Raw genomic sequence first — 20,133 nt, 5'->3', positions numbered from 1 at the left:
CACAGGGGCCTCTTCCGGGCTCCGTGCTTGCACGGCCGGCCTTTCCGGGGGGCGCTGGCCGGGCAGGCCTGCTGAGCGGGGGTCCAGATTCTAGGGCACCTCTGCCGTAGGGCTCGCCTGCACGCCACGGCTGGGTGCCGTCTCCGTCACCTTGCCGGCTTGCCCGGGTGTGATTCTGTGTGCGATTCTGTCGGGCAGCCTTCGTCCCCAGAGTGACCCCAGCCCACGAGGACCACGTGTCGCTCTTGTCCCTTGCTCCTGAGCAGTGCGTGGGCCAAGACTTCTGTGGCCTGGGAGCTGGGGGGTGGGTGCAGGAGGGAGCTCTCCGGCAGTGTGTTCCCCACCTTCTGGCCCTGCACCCCCCGCCCCTGCTGCAGGGCCCGGTTCCCTGTGCTCCTGCTTCGTGGTGCTCAGGTGGCCAGGCCTGGTCTCAGCGTCAAAAGCATAGGGCAGTGGTGTTGCCCTGAGTCAGGTGGTGGCTGTGTGGGTGTCCTGGAAAGTGGCCGCGGTGTCAGGGCCGGGGGCCCGCGCCCGGTGCCCCTCGTCCTCTGCCATGGGACTTGCCGGGGGAGCCCCGGGTGGCCCTGCCTGGAGGCTCCTCGGGCCCCAACGTGTGTGTCACAGGGTGGGGAGGTGGGGGAGGCGGGGACACGGTCCTAGGGGCACAGCGCCCCCTAGGGAGGATGGGGTGGGGCAGGTGCCACTGTAGGCGTCTGGGTGAGCGTGTGAGTGCATGTGAGCGTGTGGATGTGTCTGTGTGATATTAGTGCGTGTGTGACACGAGCGTGTGCACACGCATGGAAGTGCACGGGAAGGTGTGAGTGTGTGAGCGTGTAGCTCTACGTGAGCTCACATTCACAAGTGTGAGTGAGTGTGCGCAGGAATGTGAGCACGTGCATGTGCACACACGAGTGTGTGAGCATGGATGGCAATGTGTGTGCACAACCGTGAGCGTGAGTGCGTGCGTGCCGCAAGGTGTGAGCAGACGTCAGGCAGGGCTGGTGAGGACACAGCGGCTCCTCTGGCCTTCGTCCACCGGGACGCCCCCTGTGCCCCCGGCCCCCCCCCCCCCCCCGGTGGAGGGGCTGCCTTCCCGTCTGATGGGCGGAGCCTGGAGCACTGAGGCCGCCAGAGGGCATGACCCCGTCCACACGGGGGCAGGTGGAGGACCCGGGGGGACCCGTGACCCCAGAGCTCAGTGATGAGCCACCTGCGCTGCTGGGCTGTGGACCCCCCTCCTCGCGGGGTCCCCGGCTTCCACATCTGCACGCAGTGCTCCTCTGCAGGAGTGGGGCACCTCGTTCTCGTCTCCCGGGCTGACCCTCCTGCTGCTCCCCACCCTCCAGGGAAGGAGACGCCTGGCTCCCCGCATCCATGCCTCGCGCTGCCAGGGGCTGGTTTGGTCTCCCACACGGGGGCACGGATCTCCCGAGGCCCCGGACGCGGGCCCGGGGCGAGGTGCCGAGTGGGGCAGGCAGCCTGGGCCAGGGAAGGGAGGCCTCCCGTCACCTCCTGGCATCTCAGAGGCGCTCGGCCCGGCCGAGAATGTCAGACAGAGCAGCTGGGTTGCTGGGGGAGCTGTTTTGGGAGAACTGAGGCCCCCAAGCCCATCTGGTCTCAGCTCCGCCCTCATGCACGAGCTGAGGGGACCCTCTCCAGCCCCTGAGCGCTCCGCTCTGCTCCCAGCAACAGCCAGGCCCCGGGGCAGAGGAGCGGGGGCGGGACGTGGCCTCCTGGAGCCCCAGGGTCCACGGCAGGTTTGGGCCCGCCCTTGGCAGCTGCCGCTCCTGGAGCGCCCGGCCCGGTCTGGGGCCTCCCCTCGGTCAGGCTAGGGGAGACGCGCGCCCGCTTACCTGCAGGTGTCACTGGTAGAGTGGGGTTGTCGCTGGCACAGACCCGTGTCAGGCCGGCGGGGGGCTTCCAGGGAGGGGACAGCTGGGTCCCCCAGGGCTGGGCAGGAAGGGCCCCCCCCCGATCGCTTCTGCTTCTCCCAGCTGCGCGTGGATAACGGACATCTTTGTCTTAACTCCACTCCTGACGAAAACCGAAAGTAATGATTCTTAAGCCTGGTGTGTCTGTTGTTCAACGTCCAAATAAACACAAAGTCCTGAGCCTTGTTGTGGACAATGGAGCCTCTGCGCCCCCGGCCCCAACCTCCATCCACCTTCAGCGTCCTGGCTTCCGGTGTTTCGTCCGCTCCTACGATGTAAAAACTGCCTTGTGTTTGTTCCTGTCGCTTCAGAACCTTGCAGGGGTGAGGGCCGGGCCTCTCCGGTTTCGGACCTTCGCGTCCACGCGGGCTCCGGGGCTTCCCGGGGCGCACGGCTGGACGCGGGATTTCGGACCTCTCAGGGTGTGCACAGCCTGAGCGGTGGTCTCCCCAAAGCAGGTGCTTACGGCCTGTGGGCCCTCCGGACCCGGGATGTCTTTGCCGTCACGGGCTCTTGGCCGAGAGCAGTGGCTGTGAGGAGGGGACTGCCTCACGCCTCATGGCGGGACTGCCCCAGGGCGGGACCAGGGCTCGAGGGGCTGAGCCTGAGGCTTGTGCCCGCCCCACGGGCTTGGACATGTGATCTACCTCTCTGAGCCTCAGTTTCCCCATCTGGAATATGGGTAGTAATCTGCCCGTCCTCTTCGGGGGCTGGGGTGAGGCGAGGTGGGGTCCTGGGGGGAGGGCTGGGCTGCTGCGGGAGGTGGTAACCACCCTGGTCGTGCTAGAACCAGCTGTGACCCCGGATGGTCCCTGAGGGCTGGGGTCCTCCCCCCACCATGGCCCCTGTCAGCTCCTGCTTCTGGAGACCGGCCCCTCCTCTCCACCCGGGCCCCCTGAATCCCGAACCCTGTAACCACCACCCCAGCCCCTGAGGCCCGGCAGAAAAGGCTTCCCCACTGCCCCCACCTCTGCTTTAGCCGATGAAGCCAATTCCATAGCAAATGGTCCCCGTTTCGCTCCTTTGGGTAAAAACCCCCAGACTAATAAAAGAGGTGGCAGTGCGTTTTAATAGAAAACCAGTGTGTCCCCACTTTGGTAATGGGGACAGGCACTTCGAGCGTCACCCCGGGAAGGAGCGGCGCGGCACCGGCCGTCCCGTGGACGCTTGTCTTCGGGTTGCTGCGGGAGATGGCGTCTTCCTGGCAGTCCCTCCTGGTGTCTGACCACGGGCCTCCCCGCTTTTCCCAGGCCCCCCTCCAGGCGGGGGTCCGGACCACACGGGTCCCCATGGCCTTGCAGCACCAGCGATGGCACGGTGTCTGCACAGGGTCACGGGACTCAGAGGCACTGTGGCTGGCGTGTGGCACCACCTGGGGTCCGGGCGCACGCGCCGTGCTCCGGAGGCGGTGGGGGTCCGGGCAGAGCGGGCTGCCTCTCGGCCGCTCCGGGTGGACGGCGGAGGTCGCGGGCGGCACATGTTTCCCCCGGGGCACGAGAGGGTCCCTGAGGCCTCGGGGTCAGACCTGGGCCCAGAGGCTGGGGCCCCACCACCAGCACCAAGGGGAGAGGCCAGGCCCCGCCCTGCACGCACGCGGCCGCAGTGGGGAGGGCCCCACGCCAACAGCCAGACCCGTGTGCCTCCGCGGGGTTTTGAGGTCCAGGCCCCACAAGCCCCAAGCAGCAAGGTCCAATTTTACCTCCGAGGGGTCTCGCGGGCACAGGGCCGGTGTCCCTGTCTTCAAGGGGCCCCACGCGTCCGCCTCCCGGCCTGGCCCAAGGATACGGAGAGTTCCCACTGGGGTGAGGGCTCTCTGGGGCCCGAAGCAGGCAGAGGAATCGGTTTTCTGGTAGAGCCTCACGGTGGACCCCAACACGTACAAGCAGGGCCCTGACTGGATGGGTGGGCTGCCTGCTGCTCCAGAGCCAGGGCTCCGGGCCCGCACCCCCCGGGAGCCCCCAGACCCCAGCGGGGGCTCCCGCCCTGCACGACGGGGGGCCGTGGGGGGTGGGGGCGAGCCTCTGGCCGCGGTCACAGCTGCAGCAGGCGGTGCCAGCAGGTGACGGCCGTGTGCCTCAGGCGCAGGGCAAGCACGAGGAGCCGGGCCCGGAGGTCCTCGAGGGCCAGTGTCACCCGCTCGGCCCGGCCGCAGTACAGACCCAGCACGAGCACCAGCAGGAGACACACGGACAGCCGCAGGAGCAGGGAGCTGCCGCAGGACCTGGGCCGGCCGAGCGCTGGGGGCGGAGGGGGCCCCGGGTGAACCTGGGGCTCCCTGCTCCTGTGGGGCTGGCGGGGAGGCTGCAGGGAGGGTGGTGGGTCCCCGGGTGCCCCCCGTGGTCCCCATGGGGTGTGGAGCACCCCCCCCCCACCCCGCCGTCCGTCTCCCACCCCTGCCTGGGGCCTCTGTTGGCCCTGCCTCTGGCACCCTCCCTTGGGACAGGAGTAAGGGGGCAGGACCCCAGAGGGGTGCTGTTGCCAACCGTGTGTGTCAGGGGCTGAGGGGGGGGACCTGCTGGAGGCACCGGGGGTGTGGCGAGCGTGGCCTGGGCACGGGGTGTGGGGGTGTGGGGAGGGCTCAGACTCACCCTTGGTGGCCGTAGTGGACTCCCTGCTGGCGATGTCTGCGGAGGAGAATGGAGATGCGGTTGGGCGGGCAGGCCCCGGCTTGGGGGCGCACACGACCTCAGCCTGCCCCGCGCCCTCAGGGCCTCGTGTGCCACGCCCACCCCCCAAAGGAGCCCGAGAAGGGCCGGGTCGGACACAGCCACCCCGTTTCACAAGGGGAAAGTGCAGGGCCCTCCAGGGTCTGTCCCAGCCTCGCTGCCCCAGGTTCAAGCTGCCGGGGCTCGGGGACCCCGAGAGGCTGGGTGCTGTTCTCATGGCCTGTGCAGTGTGGGGTGTGGTGACCCCACGGGTGGCTGGGGGGGGGAGCCTGTAGAGGACCCTCACTCCCATCCTGCGCAGTCTCCTGGGGGGGCCCCGGTGCCCCATCCATAGAGAGCTGTTGGAAGGCTCCTGGGGGTGAGCGCGGAGGCCAGGGGGCTGGGGGCGAAGAGCAGGCAGGAGGAGCCTTGCAAGAGGCCCCCGGCATCGGGAGAGGAATGGGGCCGGGCCGGGATGCTCGTGACGGGCCATCCAGGGAGACCCTAACACGTGTCGGGCAGAGAGTTTCATCCACAGCTCGGCAGGTCTCAGGAAGTGAGGTCTTGCCTGGGGGGCTGTGGTGGGCAGAATGTAAGACGCCCCCGTGATTCCTAGCTCCCTACTGTCCCCGTTTTTGTGTCGTCCCCTCCCCGGTTGGGGCCCGTGACTTGCTTCTACCCAAGAGAATAAAGTGAAGGGGAAAGGATTCTGCAGCTGAGATGCAGGCCCCGGTCAGCTGACTTGGAGTCCCCTCCAAAGGGAGACTATCTTGGGTGGGCCCGACCTAATCAGGAGCGGAGGGAGGGCCTGGTGCTGCTCTCAGAGGTGCAGCTGCTGAGTTGTAGAGCTGCAAGGAATCCACTTCTGCAAACGGCAAGTGAGCTTGGGACGGACGCAGGCCTCAGATGAGAGGCAGTCCCGGGCCACACCTGGACGGCAGCCCGGAGAGCCAGGCCTGAGCAGAGCACAGGCTACACCGGGTCCACGCCCCTGACCCGTGGGGTCACTGCGATAATCACTGTGGCTTGCTCGAAGCCTCTAAGTCCGTGGCCACCCGGTGCAGCCAGCGGACACAGGGGCCGGTCCCGAGGGAAGGGCCGAAGCAGGCGTGAGGTGGGCCGGGGGCGGGGAGGGCGGCGGCGGTGAGGGGCTCTGGGGCTGGGGCTGGGAGGCGGACGGCGGTGGGAGCAGCTGAGGGGCGCCGCAGGGAGGAGCGGGTGGGCCGCTGGGGACGCCCGCCCGCCGGCCTTCCCTCCAGAGGACGGTAGCGATCTGGGCAGCCGTGGGTTTACTGTTTTCCTGCCACTTGCTGTTCTGTTGACTGTTACTTTGTGTGCAGACTGACCCGTGGGCCCGGGTTTCGTTGGGGTCATCGGGGTCCCTTCAGAGGGCCTTCTGCGGGTCCCAGGACACGTGTCCCCCCGCCCCACCTGTCCCCGGGCCTGCTGGCCGCGTTCTGCCCTTACAGTGGACGGCCACCTCCGGGGGCTCCCGGAACCGCACGTGCCTGGCGGTCTTCTGTGGCTCGGCCCCGCGGCTGCGGCGCTCCGGCCGGCTCTGCCTCAGGATGGAGGGGGGACACCTCTTGTAGCCCTCCTGGGGGGGGGACGCAGAGGGGAGCCGTGAGCCCCCGGGGCGCGGGAGACGAGGTGCCCCCTGTGGACCGCCCCACCTCCAGCCCCAGCCCCAGCCCCCCGGGTGACCGGTGGGGCCTGGAACAAAGCCATCGGGGCCGGCCCAAAGGACGGAGGCTTTAGTGGTGCCACGGCTGCGGTCCATGGCCGCACAGGCCCGTGTCTCCTGGTCACCAGTCCCGATGGTGTCTGTAACAACTTTTACGGGTCGGTCGTGATGAGGACGACGGTAACTGAATATCCACCGAGGCCTGTCTTCACGGCCGAGCCGCCCACACAAAACCTCACGGAGTCCCAGCACGCTCATGCCCGCCGCTGTCCCCCTGCCCCGACCCAGGCCTGTTCGAGGTCAGTACCTGGCGTGGGTCACACAGCGGGCCTCTGTCACTCCCCCGTGGACGGGGTGACGGATCTGAGCATGAGACCGGGGCTGGGGACGGACGGAGCCTGGACACAGGGGCCCGCCCAGGGGCCACCCTCCCACCCACAATGAGTTTGGAAAGTAGAGTTACCGGACTGCTCTGAGCCTCAGTGTTTCCATCTGTAAACTGGCCACAACAGGCTGTTCTGAGCCCAGGCAGGCCCCTTGCTCAGTGGCTCCCGGCTGAAGGGCCCTGGCGGCACAGAGCCTGCTGCCGGCCTTCTGGGGGGCACACGAGACCCACCTAGTCCTGGGGTTTGGCCCAGCTCGTGGCTGTCCCCTCTCGTCGGTTGGGACGCCTGTGCCTGCGGCCTGCCCGGCCTGGCGGTGAGCACCGACATTAGGTCAGGACCCGGGTCTGAAGTTGGTTCCCACTTTGCCCTGGCCTGGGCTTCCGCACCTGCACCCTCACAGGACACCCTGGCCCTCCTCTCTCCACCCCCTCCTCCCCTACTCGTACACCCTCCTCCCTGGGCTGCGAGGGGACCTTGCCAGGGAAGCATCCAGACTTGCTGCTGCCTCGCTCCAGAGCCCTCCGTGGCTCCTGCTTCCTCTGCCTCATCCGCTGTCTCTCCCTGTGCAGACCTCCCGGCCCGCCCTCCCTGCCCTTGCAGACTGCACGCCGCCCTCCGCCCTGGCCGTGCACCTCTGCCGTGTCCCACCCTGCGAGGCTCCAGCCCTCTCTGCCAGACCACACCTTTGGAGAACTCCCCACCCCGGTGATTCCTCCCCTGGGGCCGGGGACAGCTCAGGGCAAGGGCAGGGACCGAGCCTCCCGCCCCTGCTCCCCCTTCCCACCCCAGCAGAAGCCCAGATGGCTGAGCCTGGGATGGGGGCTTGTCCGGGACCCTGCCTTACCCTCCCTGCCCCTGGCTGCGTCGAGCTCGGAGCGGCCTCTTCATTCTTTCTGGTCTGATGTCGCGTCTCTGGCCGGGAGTCGGGGCTCAAGGTCTGCCCTGCAGTCCTCATTTATCGGAGCATGGTCCTAAGACAAGCGAAGACGTTGCTTATTGTACAAGCGACCCTGGTAGGAGTAGAATTCCGGAGGGGATTCTCCTGTCAGCCCCGCCCACGAGGAGACGCGGCTGCACCCTCCCCGGTGGCCACAGGGTCCCTCATCGTCAGCTTTCACAGCTGCCTAACGTCCCACAGGCTGCCGTCCGTAATTTACAGCCAGCCTCCGATACTGGGTGGGCAGGAAGTTTGCATTTTATTCTTGTCCTCACACTGTTCTGAGGCCTCGGGTAAAGTTGCAATAAAGCTCTTGCTTCCCCCTTTCGTGGGGGAGACTCTGGGGGTGAGCGAAGGGCCGGCACTGTTGGGGTTCCGTGGGGCTGGGGGCGCTGCTCCGGAGGGTCCCGTCCTCCTTGAGGGGTTCGGGCTGGTGGGGCGGCCCCTCGGTTCTGCACAGACTCTGTCTCCGTCCCCCTCCCTCTCTGTCCCTCCCTCTCTGTCCCAGGTTTAACTCGTTTACTTATCAGGTGTCAGGTGGGAGCCTCCCCGCTCCCACCTGTGAGCCTGTGATCGCTAAGCGCCTGTCGTCCCTACCTGTGGCCCTTCTCGCGTGGGTTTTCTTTTGCAGACTTTGAAGGGCTCTTGACTTTTGAGACCTTCCCCAGCCCTTCTCCGGGCACAGACCCCGCCAGGCACCCGTGCAGGTGAAGCCAGGCATCGAGCATTAGTCCTTTGAGGGCACTGGGAGCGGGGGGCCCGCCCACCCCTCATTGCACATATGGGGAAATGGACGCGGGGCTTCCCTGGCCACCCGGACACCGGGGGTGGGGGTCCCTGCCTCTGGGGCCGCCCCACCCCCACGAGGGCAGCGAGGACTTTCTGGGGGATGTGCCCTTTCCCTGCGGCTCTCGGGGGCGCTGGGCCTTCTCTGGCCAAGTGCCTTTGCCTGGGCCGCCGTCTGCCGCTGGGCGGTCCCCCTGCCCTCCGGCTGCCCGCTGCCCCTGCCCCGCTGGCCTCGCCCCACGGGCGGTCTTGTTCCGGCTCCGGCTCCCCCTTAAATGTCATTTCCTCCGAGAGGAAGCGGGGGCCTTTGCTGGAGTCCTGGGCTCTGTCCTTCTTTGGCCCGGTGACCTTGTTCAACAGCGTGACTGCCCTGGGCCTCAGTTTCCCTACCCCGTAGCACAGGGGGAGGCGAAGACTGCTCTTGGTACCCCCTCCTGCCCCACCGCGGGCCTCCTCCGGCCGCCCAGCAGGCCCCCACCCTCGGGCCTCTGGCAGCGACAGTGTGTAACACGAGTGCTCTCCACTCTGAGGCCGCTCGTGACAGATGGGTGATAAAGGGTGGAAAATAGCTCAGGCCTGGGGCCTGCAGTGTGTCACCGCCGCTCCCCTCCCCCCGCCCCGTCAGGGCGGGCCTTCTCGGGCAACAGCCTCTGACCTTCTTGAGGCCACACTTGCTTCTCCCTGGGGGTGGGGAAACTGAGGCCTGCCAGGTCTCAGAGCCCCGTTGGGACGGGGCCTGCCGGTGGCTGGAGCCTTGTCTCTGGTGGGGGCCTGCCTGGCTGGGCACAGGTGGGCCGCAGGACGCTGATCTCCTGCTGAGTCCCCGGATCTCCTGCTCCAGGCCAGGTGGGCCCCGGGGTGCTGAGCGGGGAGCCTCAGGCCCTCCCGCCCTCCCTTGCAGGAGCGCAGGTCTGGCCGAGGCTGTGCATCAAGTCCCCGCAGAGGGTGGGGGTTGGCCCACAGGGGCTGAGCCTCTGCACCCGGCCCCGGCTCGCCTCTCCCGCCGACCTCCGGGCGTGTGTGAGGCGGGCCGGGCCAGTTCCAGCCTGGCCCAACACCTCCGACGGCACCGAGCCCCCCGGGCTGGGCCACCTGACCTGCCGTTGCTCTGTGACCACCCGGTAGGCTTGTCACTCCCTCCCCCCACAACCCGGGGCCGGGCCGTGCGCCCCACTCTGTGCCCCACTCCTCCCCACGCCCACTGACCACCCACTGCCTGCAGGTGTCTCCGTCCTCGCCGGGGGTCCCTCTGAGACCCCCCCGTGTAGTGCAGTCCTGCGTGGGGAAGGGGCCTTCCTCAGCTCTGACCTTGTGGCGGGAGGCCAGGTCAGCAGCCACGCCGGCTCCCTGTCACCCCTCCCACCCCGCGCCGTGCCTGTCCACCCGCTGGACCCTGGGGTTCAGGCCACGGAGGACCTGGCCGGGTCCCGTAGCCCTGGGCAAGCTGAGGGTCTCCTCGCGCCCCGGCCCATCTCCAGTGAGAGGCCTGGGCTCCCCCCGCTCACCTGGGGCTGGTGACAGACACCTCCTCCAGGGGCCCCCGGGGTTGGTGCAGGTGGGAGAACTGTGGCAGGACGTCACCGCACAGAGGCTGGAGCCACGAGCCCCCCCCCCACCCCCCCGTGCGCACACCACATACACGCACGGCTCCCCACACGTGCGCGCCACACACCCACACCCCCGTGCGTGCCCACACCGCGTACACATGCCCACCTGGGCTCCTGCAGGCGCCGCACCTCCGGGTGGCTCGCCCACCTGCCCGGCCCCCCACCCGCGGCTGATCGGAGCCCGGAGCCGAGCGGGAACCCGAGCTGTCGCGGCTCACGAGCCCGCTGAGAAGTTTCCATTACAGCAGTGGGCAGTGGCCTCTGGACGGTCTGGCCGCCGAAGAGGCCATCACAGCGGGGCTCGGTGGCCGTGGGTGCCGTGTGCCCTCCCCCTCCCCCGAGCGGCGTGGCCGAACGGCGGGGGCGGGGGCGGGGGGCCGAGCGCACAAGATGCGAGCCGCACCTTCTTCCGGCCGGAGAAGCGGACAGGAGGCCACAGACACCCTGAGGCCAGCCTCCCCGCGGGAGGGCGGGGGCTCCCGGGCCCGGCTGGCCGCCCCCAGCCCAGCACTCACAGCGCGGAACAGGCTGGCAGATCCCCAGATAACACACACTTCTGATGTGAGCAAGGGGAGAACCCCTGGGGACGCCCCCGGGGCCGGCCTCTCGCTCACTGGGCTCTCCTGCCTGGGGTCGGGGGCATGGGGAGCGGGAGCTGTCCTGACAGTCCCCAAGACCCTCCCCCAAGTCTCTGCACATTAGGACGTGGGGCAACAGCAGCTCAGGGTGATGGCCGGGTGCCTGCCGGGTGCAGTGGGGTGCTCTGGAATGGCCGACCTTGGCCTGGAGAGCCCCAGGCACATGGGAGCAGGTGGACCCCAGCCCTGGCCACAGTGAGACCCAGGGGGTCACCCAGCCCGAGTTCCAGGCCCCCGTACAATGGTGGGCGTTTGCAAGCCATCCAGCATGTTGTAAAGGTGGAGATAACATGCCTGCACAGAGTAGGTGCCCAGTGAGCAGCATGTTCTGAACTGGAGGGGTGACCCACGTGCACAGTGGGCCAGGATGGGGACTTCCTCTGATCAGATCAGCTCAGAAAAGGGCCGGTTCCCTGAGGGTCCCGAATGCTGGGGCTGGGGCTCGATGACCCGAGTAAGAGACCATTCCCTGCTCAGCTTGGCTGTGCCCACGTCGACCTACCCTCAGCAGCACCCTTGGGGGCCTTTGGGGCAGGCGTCTATGCCTGAGCCTGCTGCCCCTGCAAAATGACAAGATTTCTGGCCACGGGTGGCTTCTGAAAGGACCGTGCTTGGCTCATCACCAGGGGAGATTCATAGAGACCCGTGCCCCAACTTTGTGGTGGGAACTGGCCAAGTCCCCCGCTTGACCCACAGACGGCTGCGCCTCAAGCAGGAGTGTAGAGGGAGGGCTGGCCGGGGTCCTCGGGTCAGGCCAGGCCACGGAGGAGGGGGCTCAGAGCGCCAGGGAGTGAGAGCACCCACCACCCGCACTTTTCAGACAAGACTTGGGGTTCGGAGGGGGCTGGTCCACCTCCCCGCCTGCCCGCCTGCCCACCTGCCCATGGCAGGTTCTCTCCTGCTTCTCTGGCTGGGAATCTTCTCTAGCAGCTTCGTTCCCAAATGGGAAGTGAGCCTCTACTCACCCCCTGAGCTGGGATCTCACCTGGCTCCCCCTGGGGCCGTGAAGCCAGGCTCTGTGGCGTCTCCAGTGACAGGATGTCAGTGTGGTCCCGGCCCAGGCCTGGCCGTAGCGCCCCCCCACCCCCCCCACCCGCCACCTTCCCCCAGAGAGACACGGTCCCTCCAGCCTCTTGCCGCTCTGGCCTGGTGCCGCTGCTGGTCCGCTGCGGGGCGGTCTGTGGCCGGCCTGCGTCAGGCCGCCTGAGCTATAATTACCTCTCCCCTTTGGCAGAAATAGCAGTGACCCTGCGGATAGGCCGCTGGCAGAAGAGGAGGGACTGGTGTCCCAGGCCCTGAACACAGGCCTACGGACAAGATATGGGGTCAGTGCCCCGGCCCTGCCCTGCTGGCCCACATGTGGGTTCCAGCCTGGCAGCCCTTGGGAACGTGGATTGGACTCGGAGGTGGAGTGGGGGTGGGGACGGCAGGAGGGTGGGGCGACGTGGGGGCTGCAGGAGGTTGGGGTGAACAGAGTCCGGCCCCTGCCTGACCCTGCCCCAGAGTGGGGCCCCGAGGCGGAGGGCGCCCACCCTGCTTCTCACCCCTGCGCCCCTGCATCCTGCTCTGGGGTCCCAGGAAGAGCAGGCAAAGCATGGACCCCATGCTGCCGTTTGGGGTGCACTGGCTGAGCCCCATATTGGCCCAGCAGGCGGGGCTGGTGTTCAGGTCAGAGGGGGGCAGCAGGGGTGAAGGCACCTGCGTTTCCCAGGGTCCTTCTGGGCTGGGGGCTCCTTGTGTCTGAGCGGCAGCCGTCCCACATTAGCAGATGAGGAAGTGCCACTCAGAGAGGGGAGGCAACTTGCCCAAAGCCACACAGCCCAGGGGTGGCAGCCGGGCGGGGTCTCAGTGCCGCCCCCCTCCCCCCCGCCGCCGCCCCAGCTCGCCCCAGCTGGCTCCTGATCTGCTGGCACATATGGCCGCCCGGAAGGGGTGAGGCCCGAGGAGAGACCACCCCCACCTCCCGTCTCTGTCGGGAACTCAGGCAAAGCTTCGTGCGGGGCCCGTGCCCTCCTTTGCCTGTCGTTTCCCAGGCAGGCGGGATGTCTCAGTACTTATGGTCCCAACAGCTGTGAGGCCCAGGAGAGAACAGGTGTCTTTATCAGTGGGCTTCTCCAGAGAAACAGAAGCATGTGCGTGTGGAAAGAGATTCATTATAGGGATGGGTCCCCCTGTGCTCGTGCTGTCACTCTAGGGATGGGTCTCCCTGTGCTCGTGCTGTCACTCTAGGGACAGGTTCCCCCGTGCTCGTGCTGTCACTCAAGGGACGGGTCCCTCCATGCTCGTGCTGTCACTCTCAGGGATGGGTCCCCCCCTGCTTGTGCTGTCACTCTAGGGACAGGTCCCCCCCGTGCTCGTGCTTTCACTCTCAGGGCCTGTCCCCCCGTGCTCGTGCTGTCACTCTCAGGGATGGGTCCCCCCCTGCTTGTGCTGTCACTCTAGGGACAGGTCCCCCCCGTGCTCGTGCTTTCACTCTCAGGGCCTGTCCCCCCGTGCTCGTGCTGTCACTCTCAGGGATGGGTCCCCCCCTGCTTGTGCTGTCACTCTAGGGACAGGTCCCCCCTGTGCTCGTGCTTTCACTCTCAGGGCCTGTCCCCCCGTGCTCGTGCTGTCACTCTCAGGGATGGGTCCCCCCCTGCTTGTGCTGTCACTCTAGGGACAGGTCCCCCCCGTGCTCGTGCTGTTACTCTAGGGACTGGTTCCCCTGTGCTCGTGCCGCCACTCTCAGGGACAGGTTCCCCCCCTGCTTGTGCTGTCTCTCGAAGGACGGGTCCCTCCGTGCTCATGCTGTCACTCTCAGGGATGGGTCCCCCCTGCTTGTGCTGTCACTCTAGGGACTGGTTCCCCTGTGCTCATGCTGTCGCTCTAGGGACGGGTCCCCCCGTGCTCGTGCTGTCACTCTAGGGATGTGTCCCCCCCGTGCTCGTGCTGCCACTCTTAGGGCTTGTCCCCCCGTGCTCGTGCTGTCACTCTCAGGGACGGGATCCCCCCCTGCTCATGCCGTCACTCTAGGGACGGGTCCCCCCGTGCTTGTGCCGCCACTCTCAGGGACGGGTCCCCCCGTGCGCGTGCCGCCACTCTCAGGGACGGGTCCCCCCGTGCGCGTGCTATCACTCTAGGGACGGGTCCCCCCGTGCTCGTGCTGGCCACAAGGCCCCACGACCGGGCCCAGGAGAGCCGGCCGTGGGTCTCGCTCTGAGCCCAAAGGCGGGAGGAGACCCGTGTCCCAGCTGGAAGACGGGCAGAGGGGGCGGGTTCTCCCCCTCCGCCTTCGTCTTCAGGCCCCAACTGATCGGACGAGGCCCACCCACATCGGGCGGCCTCCGCTTCCCTCAGTTCGCCGAGTCAGATGTCCGTCTCACCAGAAATGGCGGGCGTAACGTTCCACCAAATACCCGGGCCCCTGCGGCACAGCCACGCTGACGCGTAAGACGAGCCATCGCAGGGCTGGTTTCCACCTGGAGTTCCGGGGGGACTGCAGAGGCTCTGAAATGCAGCCACCGCAGCGACTCGGCATGGCCTGGGAGCGTCGCGGTGGCCTCTGTCTTTGGTCAAGCGCCCGGGCGCCTGCCTGTGGCCCAGCACTGACTCCGACTACTGGGCCATCCTGGGACCAAGGTCCTGCTGGACGAGGGACCCTGCGGTGGGCAGGTGGGAGCCGAGGCCCGTGTGTGGTCCCCCACCTTGGCCCAGCCTCAGGGCCAGGTCCAGCGTGGGCAGGCCACCCAGCCGGGCTTGTGGGAGACTGGCCTGAAGACTGCCCCACTCACCCCTGCACAGCCCACGGGGTCCTTGGTCACGGGGCTGCGTCCCCTGCGGGGAGTAAGTGAATACATTTCTGTTGCTTCCTGCCGCTCGACTATCCTGTTTGGGGCACTTTGTTATGGCAACTGCAGCGAACGACCGGACGCCTCGGCGCGGGCGCCGAAGCCCCGGGGCTGGAGGAGTGACCCCGGGCACCCAGGACGGAGGCACAGAGACGAGCCCGAGGGTGAGCCCCGGGCGCCTCCAGTATGAGAAGTTGGGCGCTCAGAGGAGTGTGGGGCCTGGGGGGCCTGGGGCTGGGCCGGGCAGTGGGGAGAAGGCAGAGGGCTCCCAGCGCCACCGCAGGGCCAGGAGGGGAGTGGGAAGAGCCCCCTGAACTTGCCGGAGCTCTTCCGTGGATTGGAGAGAGCAGAGCCAGAGTGGGAGGGCTCAGGGGCAAAGAACGGAGGGGCGGCGGGGGCAGGGGCAGTACAGGCTTCACACTGGAGGGGCTGGCGTGCGCTCTGGGTAAGAACCAGGCTGGGGTCCCCGGGCACAGGCTGCCCCTCGCGGGAGGCAGTGGGGTGGGGCGGGGGGGGGGGTTCTGTTCAAGGGAGGAACAGCTGACCGTGAGGTAGTGAGTCCCCCATTACTGGAGGAAAGCAAAGGGTGATTTGTGCCTCTGGGGACTCTCCAGGACTCCGCACGACTCCACTACGACACTTGGGGTGGGGACAGCACCGAGGGAGGGAGGGGGGCAGCGGTGAGCCTGTGGCCTGTGTGCCCGCCAGGGCGCTCTTGACGCACAGCTGCCGGCGAAAGACTTCTCTTCCAGTGCAGATGTTGGTGGGGTCACAGGCCCCCGTGCAAGGTCAGCGCCCCTTCCTCTGGAGCCCACGGCTTGTCATTCTCGGACGGAAACGGACACTCGGGAGGTTAGGGCCACGCGTGCCCACCCTACCACCCAGCCGGAGCCCTTGTTCGGAGGACGGGCTGCCTGGGTGGTGCTCCCACCCCAGCCTGGCGGGGCCCTGGGTCACCGTGCGGCTGGTCCGCTCCAGTCGGAACCGCGGGACGTGGGGCCCCAGGCATCTGTCTCCACAGCTGTGATAACGGGAGGCTCTGGGCCCCGTTGTGCGCTAACAAAAGCGGTCCCTTTTCCCATCTCCTAAATTATTCATGACCTCCAAGAGGCTGTAAAAGTCCTCAGCTCTCTCCAGGAGCCATAATTACAATGATAAATTTTATTTATAAAGCCGGTCCCTCCCGCGAGCCAGCTGCCTGGGGGGCGGTACATAAGCCATAACCGAGATAGGGGCCGTGGAAATCTGCCTGTCACAGCTGGCTTTCCGGCAAGGTCTCGGGGCTGGCTGCAGAGGCGGGGGCACCGAGCGGAGGTGGGGGGGCCTCGCCACTGGCCCGGCCTGCCGAGGGGCTGTGTTCGGGCTTCTGTGGGGGCACCGCACGGCCCCAGGGCGCGGGTTTCCGGCGCAGAGCCATCCGGTGTGGGCCCGGCTCCTGCCCTGGGAGTGCCGCTGGCCGGCTTCTGGTCCTCGGTCTTGGGACCCTGAGAACCCACTGCAGGCACGTGGCCCTGGCTGGCCCCGGGGCTGAGTATTCACACCCGTGACACGTGCCCCGATGTCTTCACACGTGATCTGCCTTCCGCGTCACTCGTGTGTGGGCGCCTTCGCTGCGCGTCCTCGCCGAGCCCTCCCGTAGCTGAGCCCCCGTCGACCTTCGCCGAGCCTAGGAGCCAGGGTTGGCCTCCCTGGCTGACGAGGACTTGGGCTTTGCGGGGAGACTGCCCCGCAAGGGAGCCTGAGGAGGCAGCTCAGGGTGAAGGTTTGTAGTGGGCCCGCTGGCACCTCCCTCGCAGCCAATGCTGCATCGCTGCCTGGACGTCTGGTGCGGAACGTTCGAAAGAGCTGGCCCTGGGGCCAGACGGCCGGGGCGCCCCCGTCCCCCTTCTCCTGGCTGCGTGACCTGGGGCCAGTCACTGCCCGTCGGAGAGCCGCTGAGCCCTCCCCTGCGGGGGCTGCTGCGGCACCAGGCGGGGCTGGCCGGGTGGGCGCAGCGGCTGAGGTGCCCACCACCTGCCTGGCCCGGGCGCGCTCGTCCCTGGGCGCTGCCCTCCCCGGTGACGCCGCGTGCAGGCGGGAGCCTCCCCAGGCCGGTGGGCAGGGAGAGCCCGTCTGTCGGATAAAGGGCCCGGGTGGGCCTCGATCTCGGGGGCACCGGACATTGCCTTGGTCAGTGAGGCTTAGGGGGGCCGGGACAAGTGCATCCGGGCACAAGCCCTCCTGACGGCAGGCCCAGGGACGTGCGTTCCGCCGTGAGGTTAGAGCCCCAGCTCCTGGCGCGCGCCTGGGCCCCATGCTGCCGCTGGCGTTGCCCGCTCACGGGTTCCCTGGCGTGTGCAGGGAAAGCCATTTTGGTGGAATGAACCCCAAAGAAACCAGCGGGAGCTTCCAAAACCGCCCATCCTGGCCGGGAGCCGTTCCAGACCCCAGGGTGGTTACAGACAGGCAAGGTCCCTGAAGACTCAGGGGATGCAGGGCTGGCGGTCCCCACCCTGTCCCTGCTCGGTTCACCCTGCGGCCCCCGCAAAAGCCAAACGGACCTGGAGGTCTCCTGGGAAGGCGTCTGTGGGCCAGGACGACAGCTGCGGGGCCGGCTGTCCCGCACGCGGGCCGGGTGGCTTGGCCGAGGTACCCGCGGTGGATGCCGTCCGTGGCCAGGGGGGTCTCCGGCAGGCTCCACGGGAGCACCTGGGCAGCACACGCCTCCCGGGTGGGGAACTTCCCTGTTTGTAAAGTCGCCCTGGTGGCCGTGGCACCCAGGAGACACCACACTGGGAGTTACAGGCGGGCCTGCGAGAGCCGGAGGGCGCCCGTAGGTCACACAGATGGGTGGCCCAGACCCGTTAGCCTCCGTCACCTCGACAACACTCCCTCAACTCATACTGGGGGCATCGTGGTGGCGGGTCCTTGATGATTAGCTGATGACGGAGGAAAACATGGGCCTAGGTCCCGGAGGGGTCCCCGATGGGCACAGGGAGCATCGTAGGGGGCAGGGCTGCAAGCAGTGACCTGGTGTCCCGCTCTGCACGGGGAGAGACGGCAGGGGGCTGCTGGACCCTAGAAGTGGCCGGGATGGTTGGTCAGGGGCCTGGGAGGGGCCGCGGGAGCCTGGGGACAAGGGGTCTGGAGCAGGTGGGGGCTGGGTCTGTGGGGCAGGCACACAGCGTGGGGCTCTGGAGAGAACTGAGCAGACAGGCCCGTTGGGGTCTGATGCAGGTCACAGGAGACAGGGAGAGGGCTCCCCTTCGGGGCTGCGCCTGCCTCCCCGCCTCCGTGTGGCCCCCCGGCCCCGGGCCCACCCCCGGGGGATGGGAGCAGAGGGCCGCTTCCTGGGCTCCTGAGCTTTGCCCCAGCGCCGGGGCCAGACCTGGCTCGGAGTCTGGGGGGGGCGCCGCTGAGGGGGCAGGCATGGGCTGAGCTCTCGGGGAGGGGCCCCCCTCCGGCAGCCAGGCTGGAGCCGGGGCCAGACCTGGCTCGGAGTCTGGGGGGGGGCGCCGCTGAGGGGGCAGGCATGGGCTGAGCTCTCGGGGAGGGGCCCCCCTCCGGCAGCCAGGCTGGAACCTATCGACGCCGTGGCCTGGGGATTGTGTGCAGAGTGGCCAGAGCGGAATCCGGAAGCCCGGAAGGAGGCTGGAGTCCTGCTTTCTCCTTGTGGCCCCATTTCCATTTCCTATTAGCGACAGAGTTGATTGGATGTGCCACAGGCTCCGTCATTTGCATTTCAATGACAACTTCCCGGCTTCGGGTTTCTCTGCCTCTACCTGATGAAACCAGCCGCAAAGTTTCAGTGAAGAAGTAATTTAAAAGTAGCCCTTGAGAAATCACCGTCAGGAGCTGGGGGACCTGGTGCCGGGGGAGAGCGCCTTGGGGACACAGTACCAGGGAGGGCCGGGGGGACGGGCCCGCTCAGGGTCGGACCAAGGGGCAGCGGTAGCAGCTGACAGAGAAAGGCACAGACTTGCACCCAGGTATTTCAAGTCTGGCCGGAAGTGTGAGGTCTTCAGGGGGTCGGGGCCGGTGGTGGGGTTACACTTGCGGGGTCTCTCCCTACGCCCGCCACTCCCGGGAAGCCCTCAGCCAGGAGACCCTCAGCAGACGCCTGAATCCCGGCATCCCCATCCTGGCGAGGACAGTGAGCATCCCCGCTCCCTCGGCAGAAGCCCCCACCGTGGCCGCTCCCTGGGTCTCCGCATCCCTCACCTCACGCTAAGGCGAGGACTGCCGTGTCCCCGTCTCTGAATGCAGCCACACACAGGCTGGGCATCCCGGTGACCTCAGGTTCCTCAGGTGGCCTGGTGTCCACGCACCCACGGGCCATGTGGGCATCGCTTCAAGAAGATCCGAGCCTTGCAGACCGAACTGGGCCAGGGTGCGTGTTCACACCACAGAGCCCTCGGGTCCGTGGGAACAGCCACGGGGGGCCCGAAAATGGCCATTTAGTGGAAGTGCCCGGGCCGCCCCCAGGGAGTGCTGCTGGCCGTGGTGCTGGCCGGTGCACCGGGTGCCCGGGGGTTCCCACCTCACGGTACACCCCGCAGCCATGTTCAAGCCCGCACCCGTGGGTGTCCCCTGGGTTACAGCCCCCTCCCGCTCTCCTGCCCTGGTGCTCTTTCAGCCTGGCTCCTGCCAGCTCCCACCCTCTTCGTGCACGGTCACCTTACCGGGGGAGGACAGGTGTGCACTGGGTTCTGCCTGAGCGTGGGTGGGTGCGGGGTGGGTGTGCGCGCACAGCCAGGCGGAGCAGAAGAGGCGTGCTTGAGCCCAGTCAGGGCACACGGCTCCCGTCCTCAGTCGACGAGGAAGTTTGTTTCCGGGACCCCTGGGTGGTGGCCATGTGCCGTTGTCCAGGTTGTGAGATGAGGAACCAACTTAGATTTACTGCCGGAGGGGCGGAGATGCCATGGAGGCGAGGCACAGCCCTGCCCGTCTTCCAGAGTACGGAGGACCCAAGAGAGGGTTGGGAAGTCAAAGGTCCAGTATGCGAGGACTCTCACAGAAGGGGCCGTGCTCAGCAGGACCCGTGCACGTCCCTTCTGCACACCAGCCCTCGCCCCTGCCCCCAGCTTCTCTCCATTCACACAGGTCTGGGGTGCCCAGCATGAGCTCAGGCACCACGTAGGCCTGAGCAGAGGCGGGCCTCCCCTCCTTCGTGCTGGGTCCCGTGGTCAGCACGCCCGGCTCCCCCGATGGCCCTGCACGTGAGGGGACCTGTAGTTACCCTCTGTGATCCTGCAGCCGCCCAGCACCAGCCCCGTGCGCTCGGACGAAGGGGACAGGAAGCAGCCTGGTCAGCTGGGCCGTCCCCCCTGGCCCTATGGCACCCAGCAGGTGGTCATTCCCGTGACTGCCGGCTCCCTCCCGGGATCACGCCCGCACACGCGTGCCCACGCCCGCACACGCGTGCACGCGCTCACAAAGCCTTCACACAGGCCCCACACGTGTGCACACGCCGACACGCATGTCCGCACACATCCGCACACGCATGCGCGTGCCTGCACACGCCCACGTATGCGTGCATACCCCCCCCACGTGTGCACACTTCCACACACACGCGTGCACGCCGCACCCTGGGGTGCGGCAGGAACAGAGACCTCCGGGCGGGAGGCGCCTCAGTCCCCGGGCGGGAAGGAGGTCAGGGGGCCGCCGGTACTCCCCCCACCCCCCACCGCCACGGGCTGCTCGGCGCAGGAGG

General features: G+C 67.7%; 1 protein-coding gene across 6 annotated transcripts; it reads right to left on the bottom strand.

Annotated features, from left to right (window-relative positions):
• Positions 1-2,979: 2,979 nt before the first annotated feature.
• CB3H14orf180 (chromosome B3 C14orf180 homolog) lies at positions 2,980-11,696 on the bottom strand. Of its 6 annotated transcripts, none has more exons than XM_042987807.1 (5): positions 11,580-11,696; positions 7,491-7,617; positions 6,044-6,173; positions 4,520-4,555; positions 3,885-4,168 (listed from the first exon to the last, which is right to left on the bottom strand). In XM_042987807.1, exons 2-5 carry the CDS (start codon positions 7,599-7,601, stop codon positions 3,963-3,965), a joined length of 483 nt encoding a protein of 160 aa, XP_042843741.1. In that variant the 5' UTR covers positions 7,602-7,617; positions 11,580-11,696; the 3' UTR covers positions 3,885-3,962. The 6 variants fall into 6 exon arrangements, with proteins under 6 accessions (XP_042843739.1, XP_042843741.1, XP_042843740.1 ...); XM_042987806.1 differs by having other exon boundaries at positions 11,600-11,696; XM_042987808.1 differs by lacking the exon at positions 11,580-11,696 and adding an exon at positions 10,083-10,280.
• Positions 11,697-20,133: the final 8,437 nt, after the last annotated feature.

Source organism: Panthera tigris, chromosome B3, assembly GCF_018350195.1.
Source record: "Panthera tigris isolate Pti1 chromosome B3, P.tigris_Pti1_mat1.1, whole genome shotgun sequence".
NCBI classification, from domain to species: Eukaryota; Metazoa; Chordata; class Mammalia; order Carnivora; family Felidae; genus Panthera; species Panthera tigris.
Note: the sequence above shows the minus strand (reverse complement) of the source record. Positions and strands in the feature narration are given on the sequence as shown.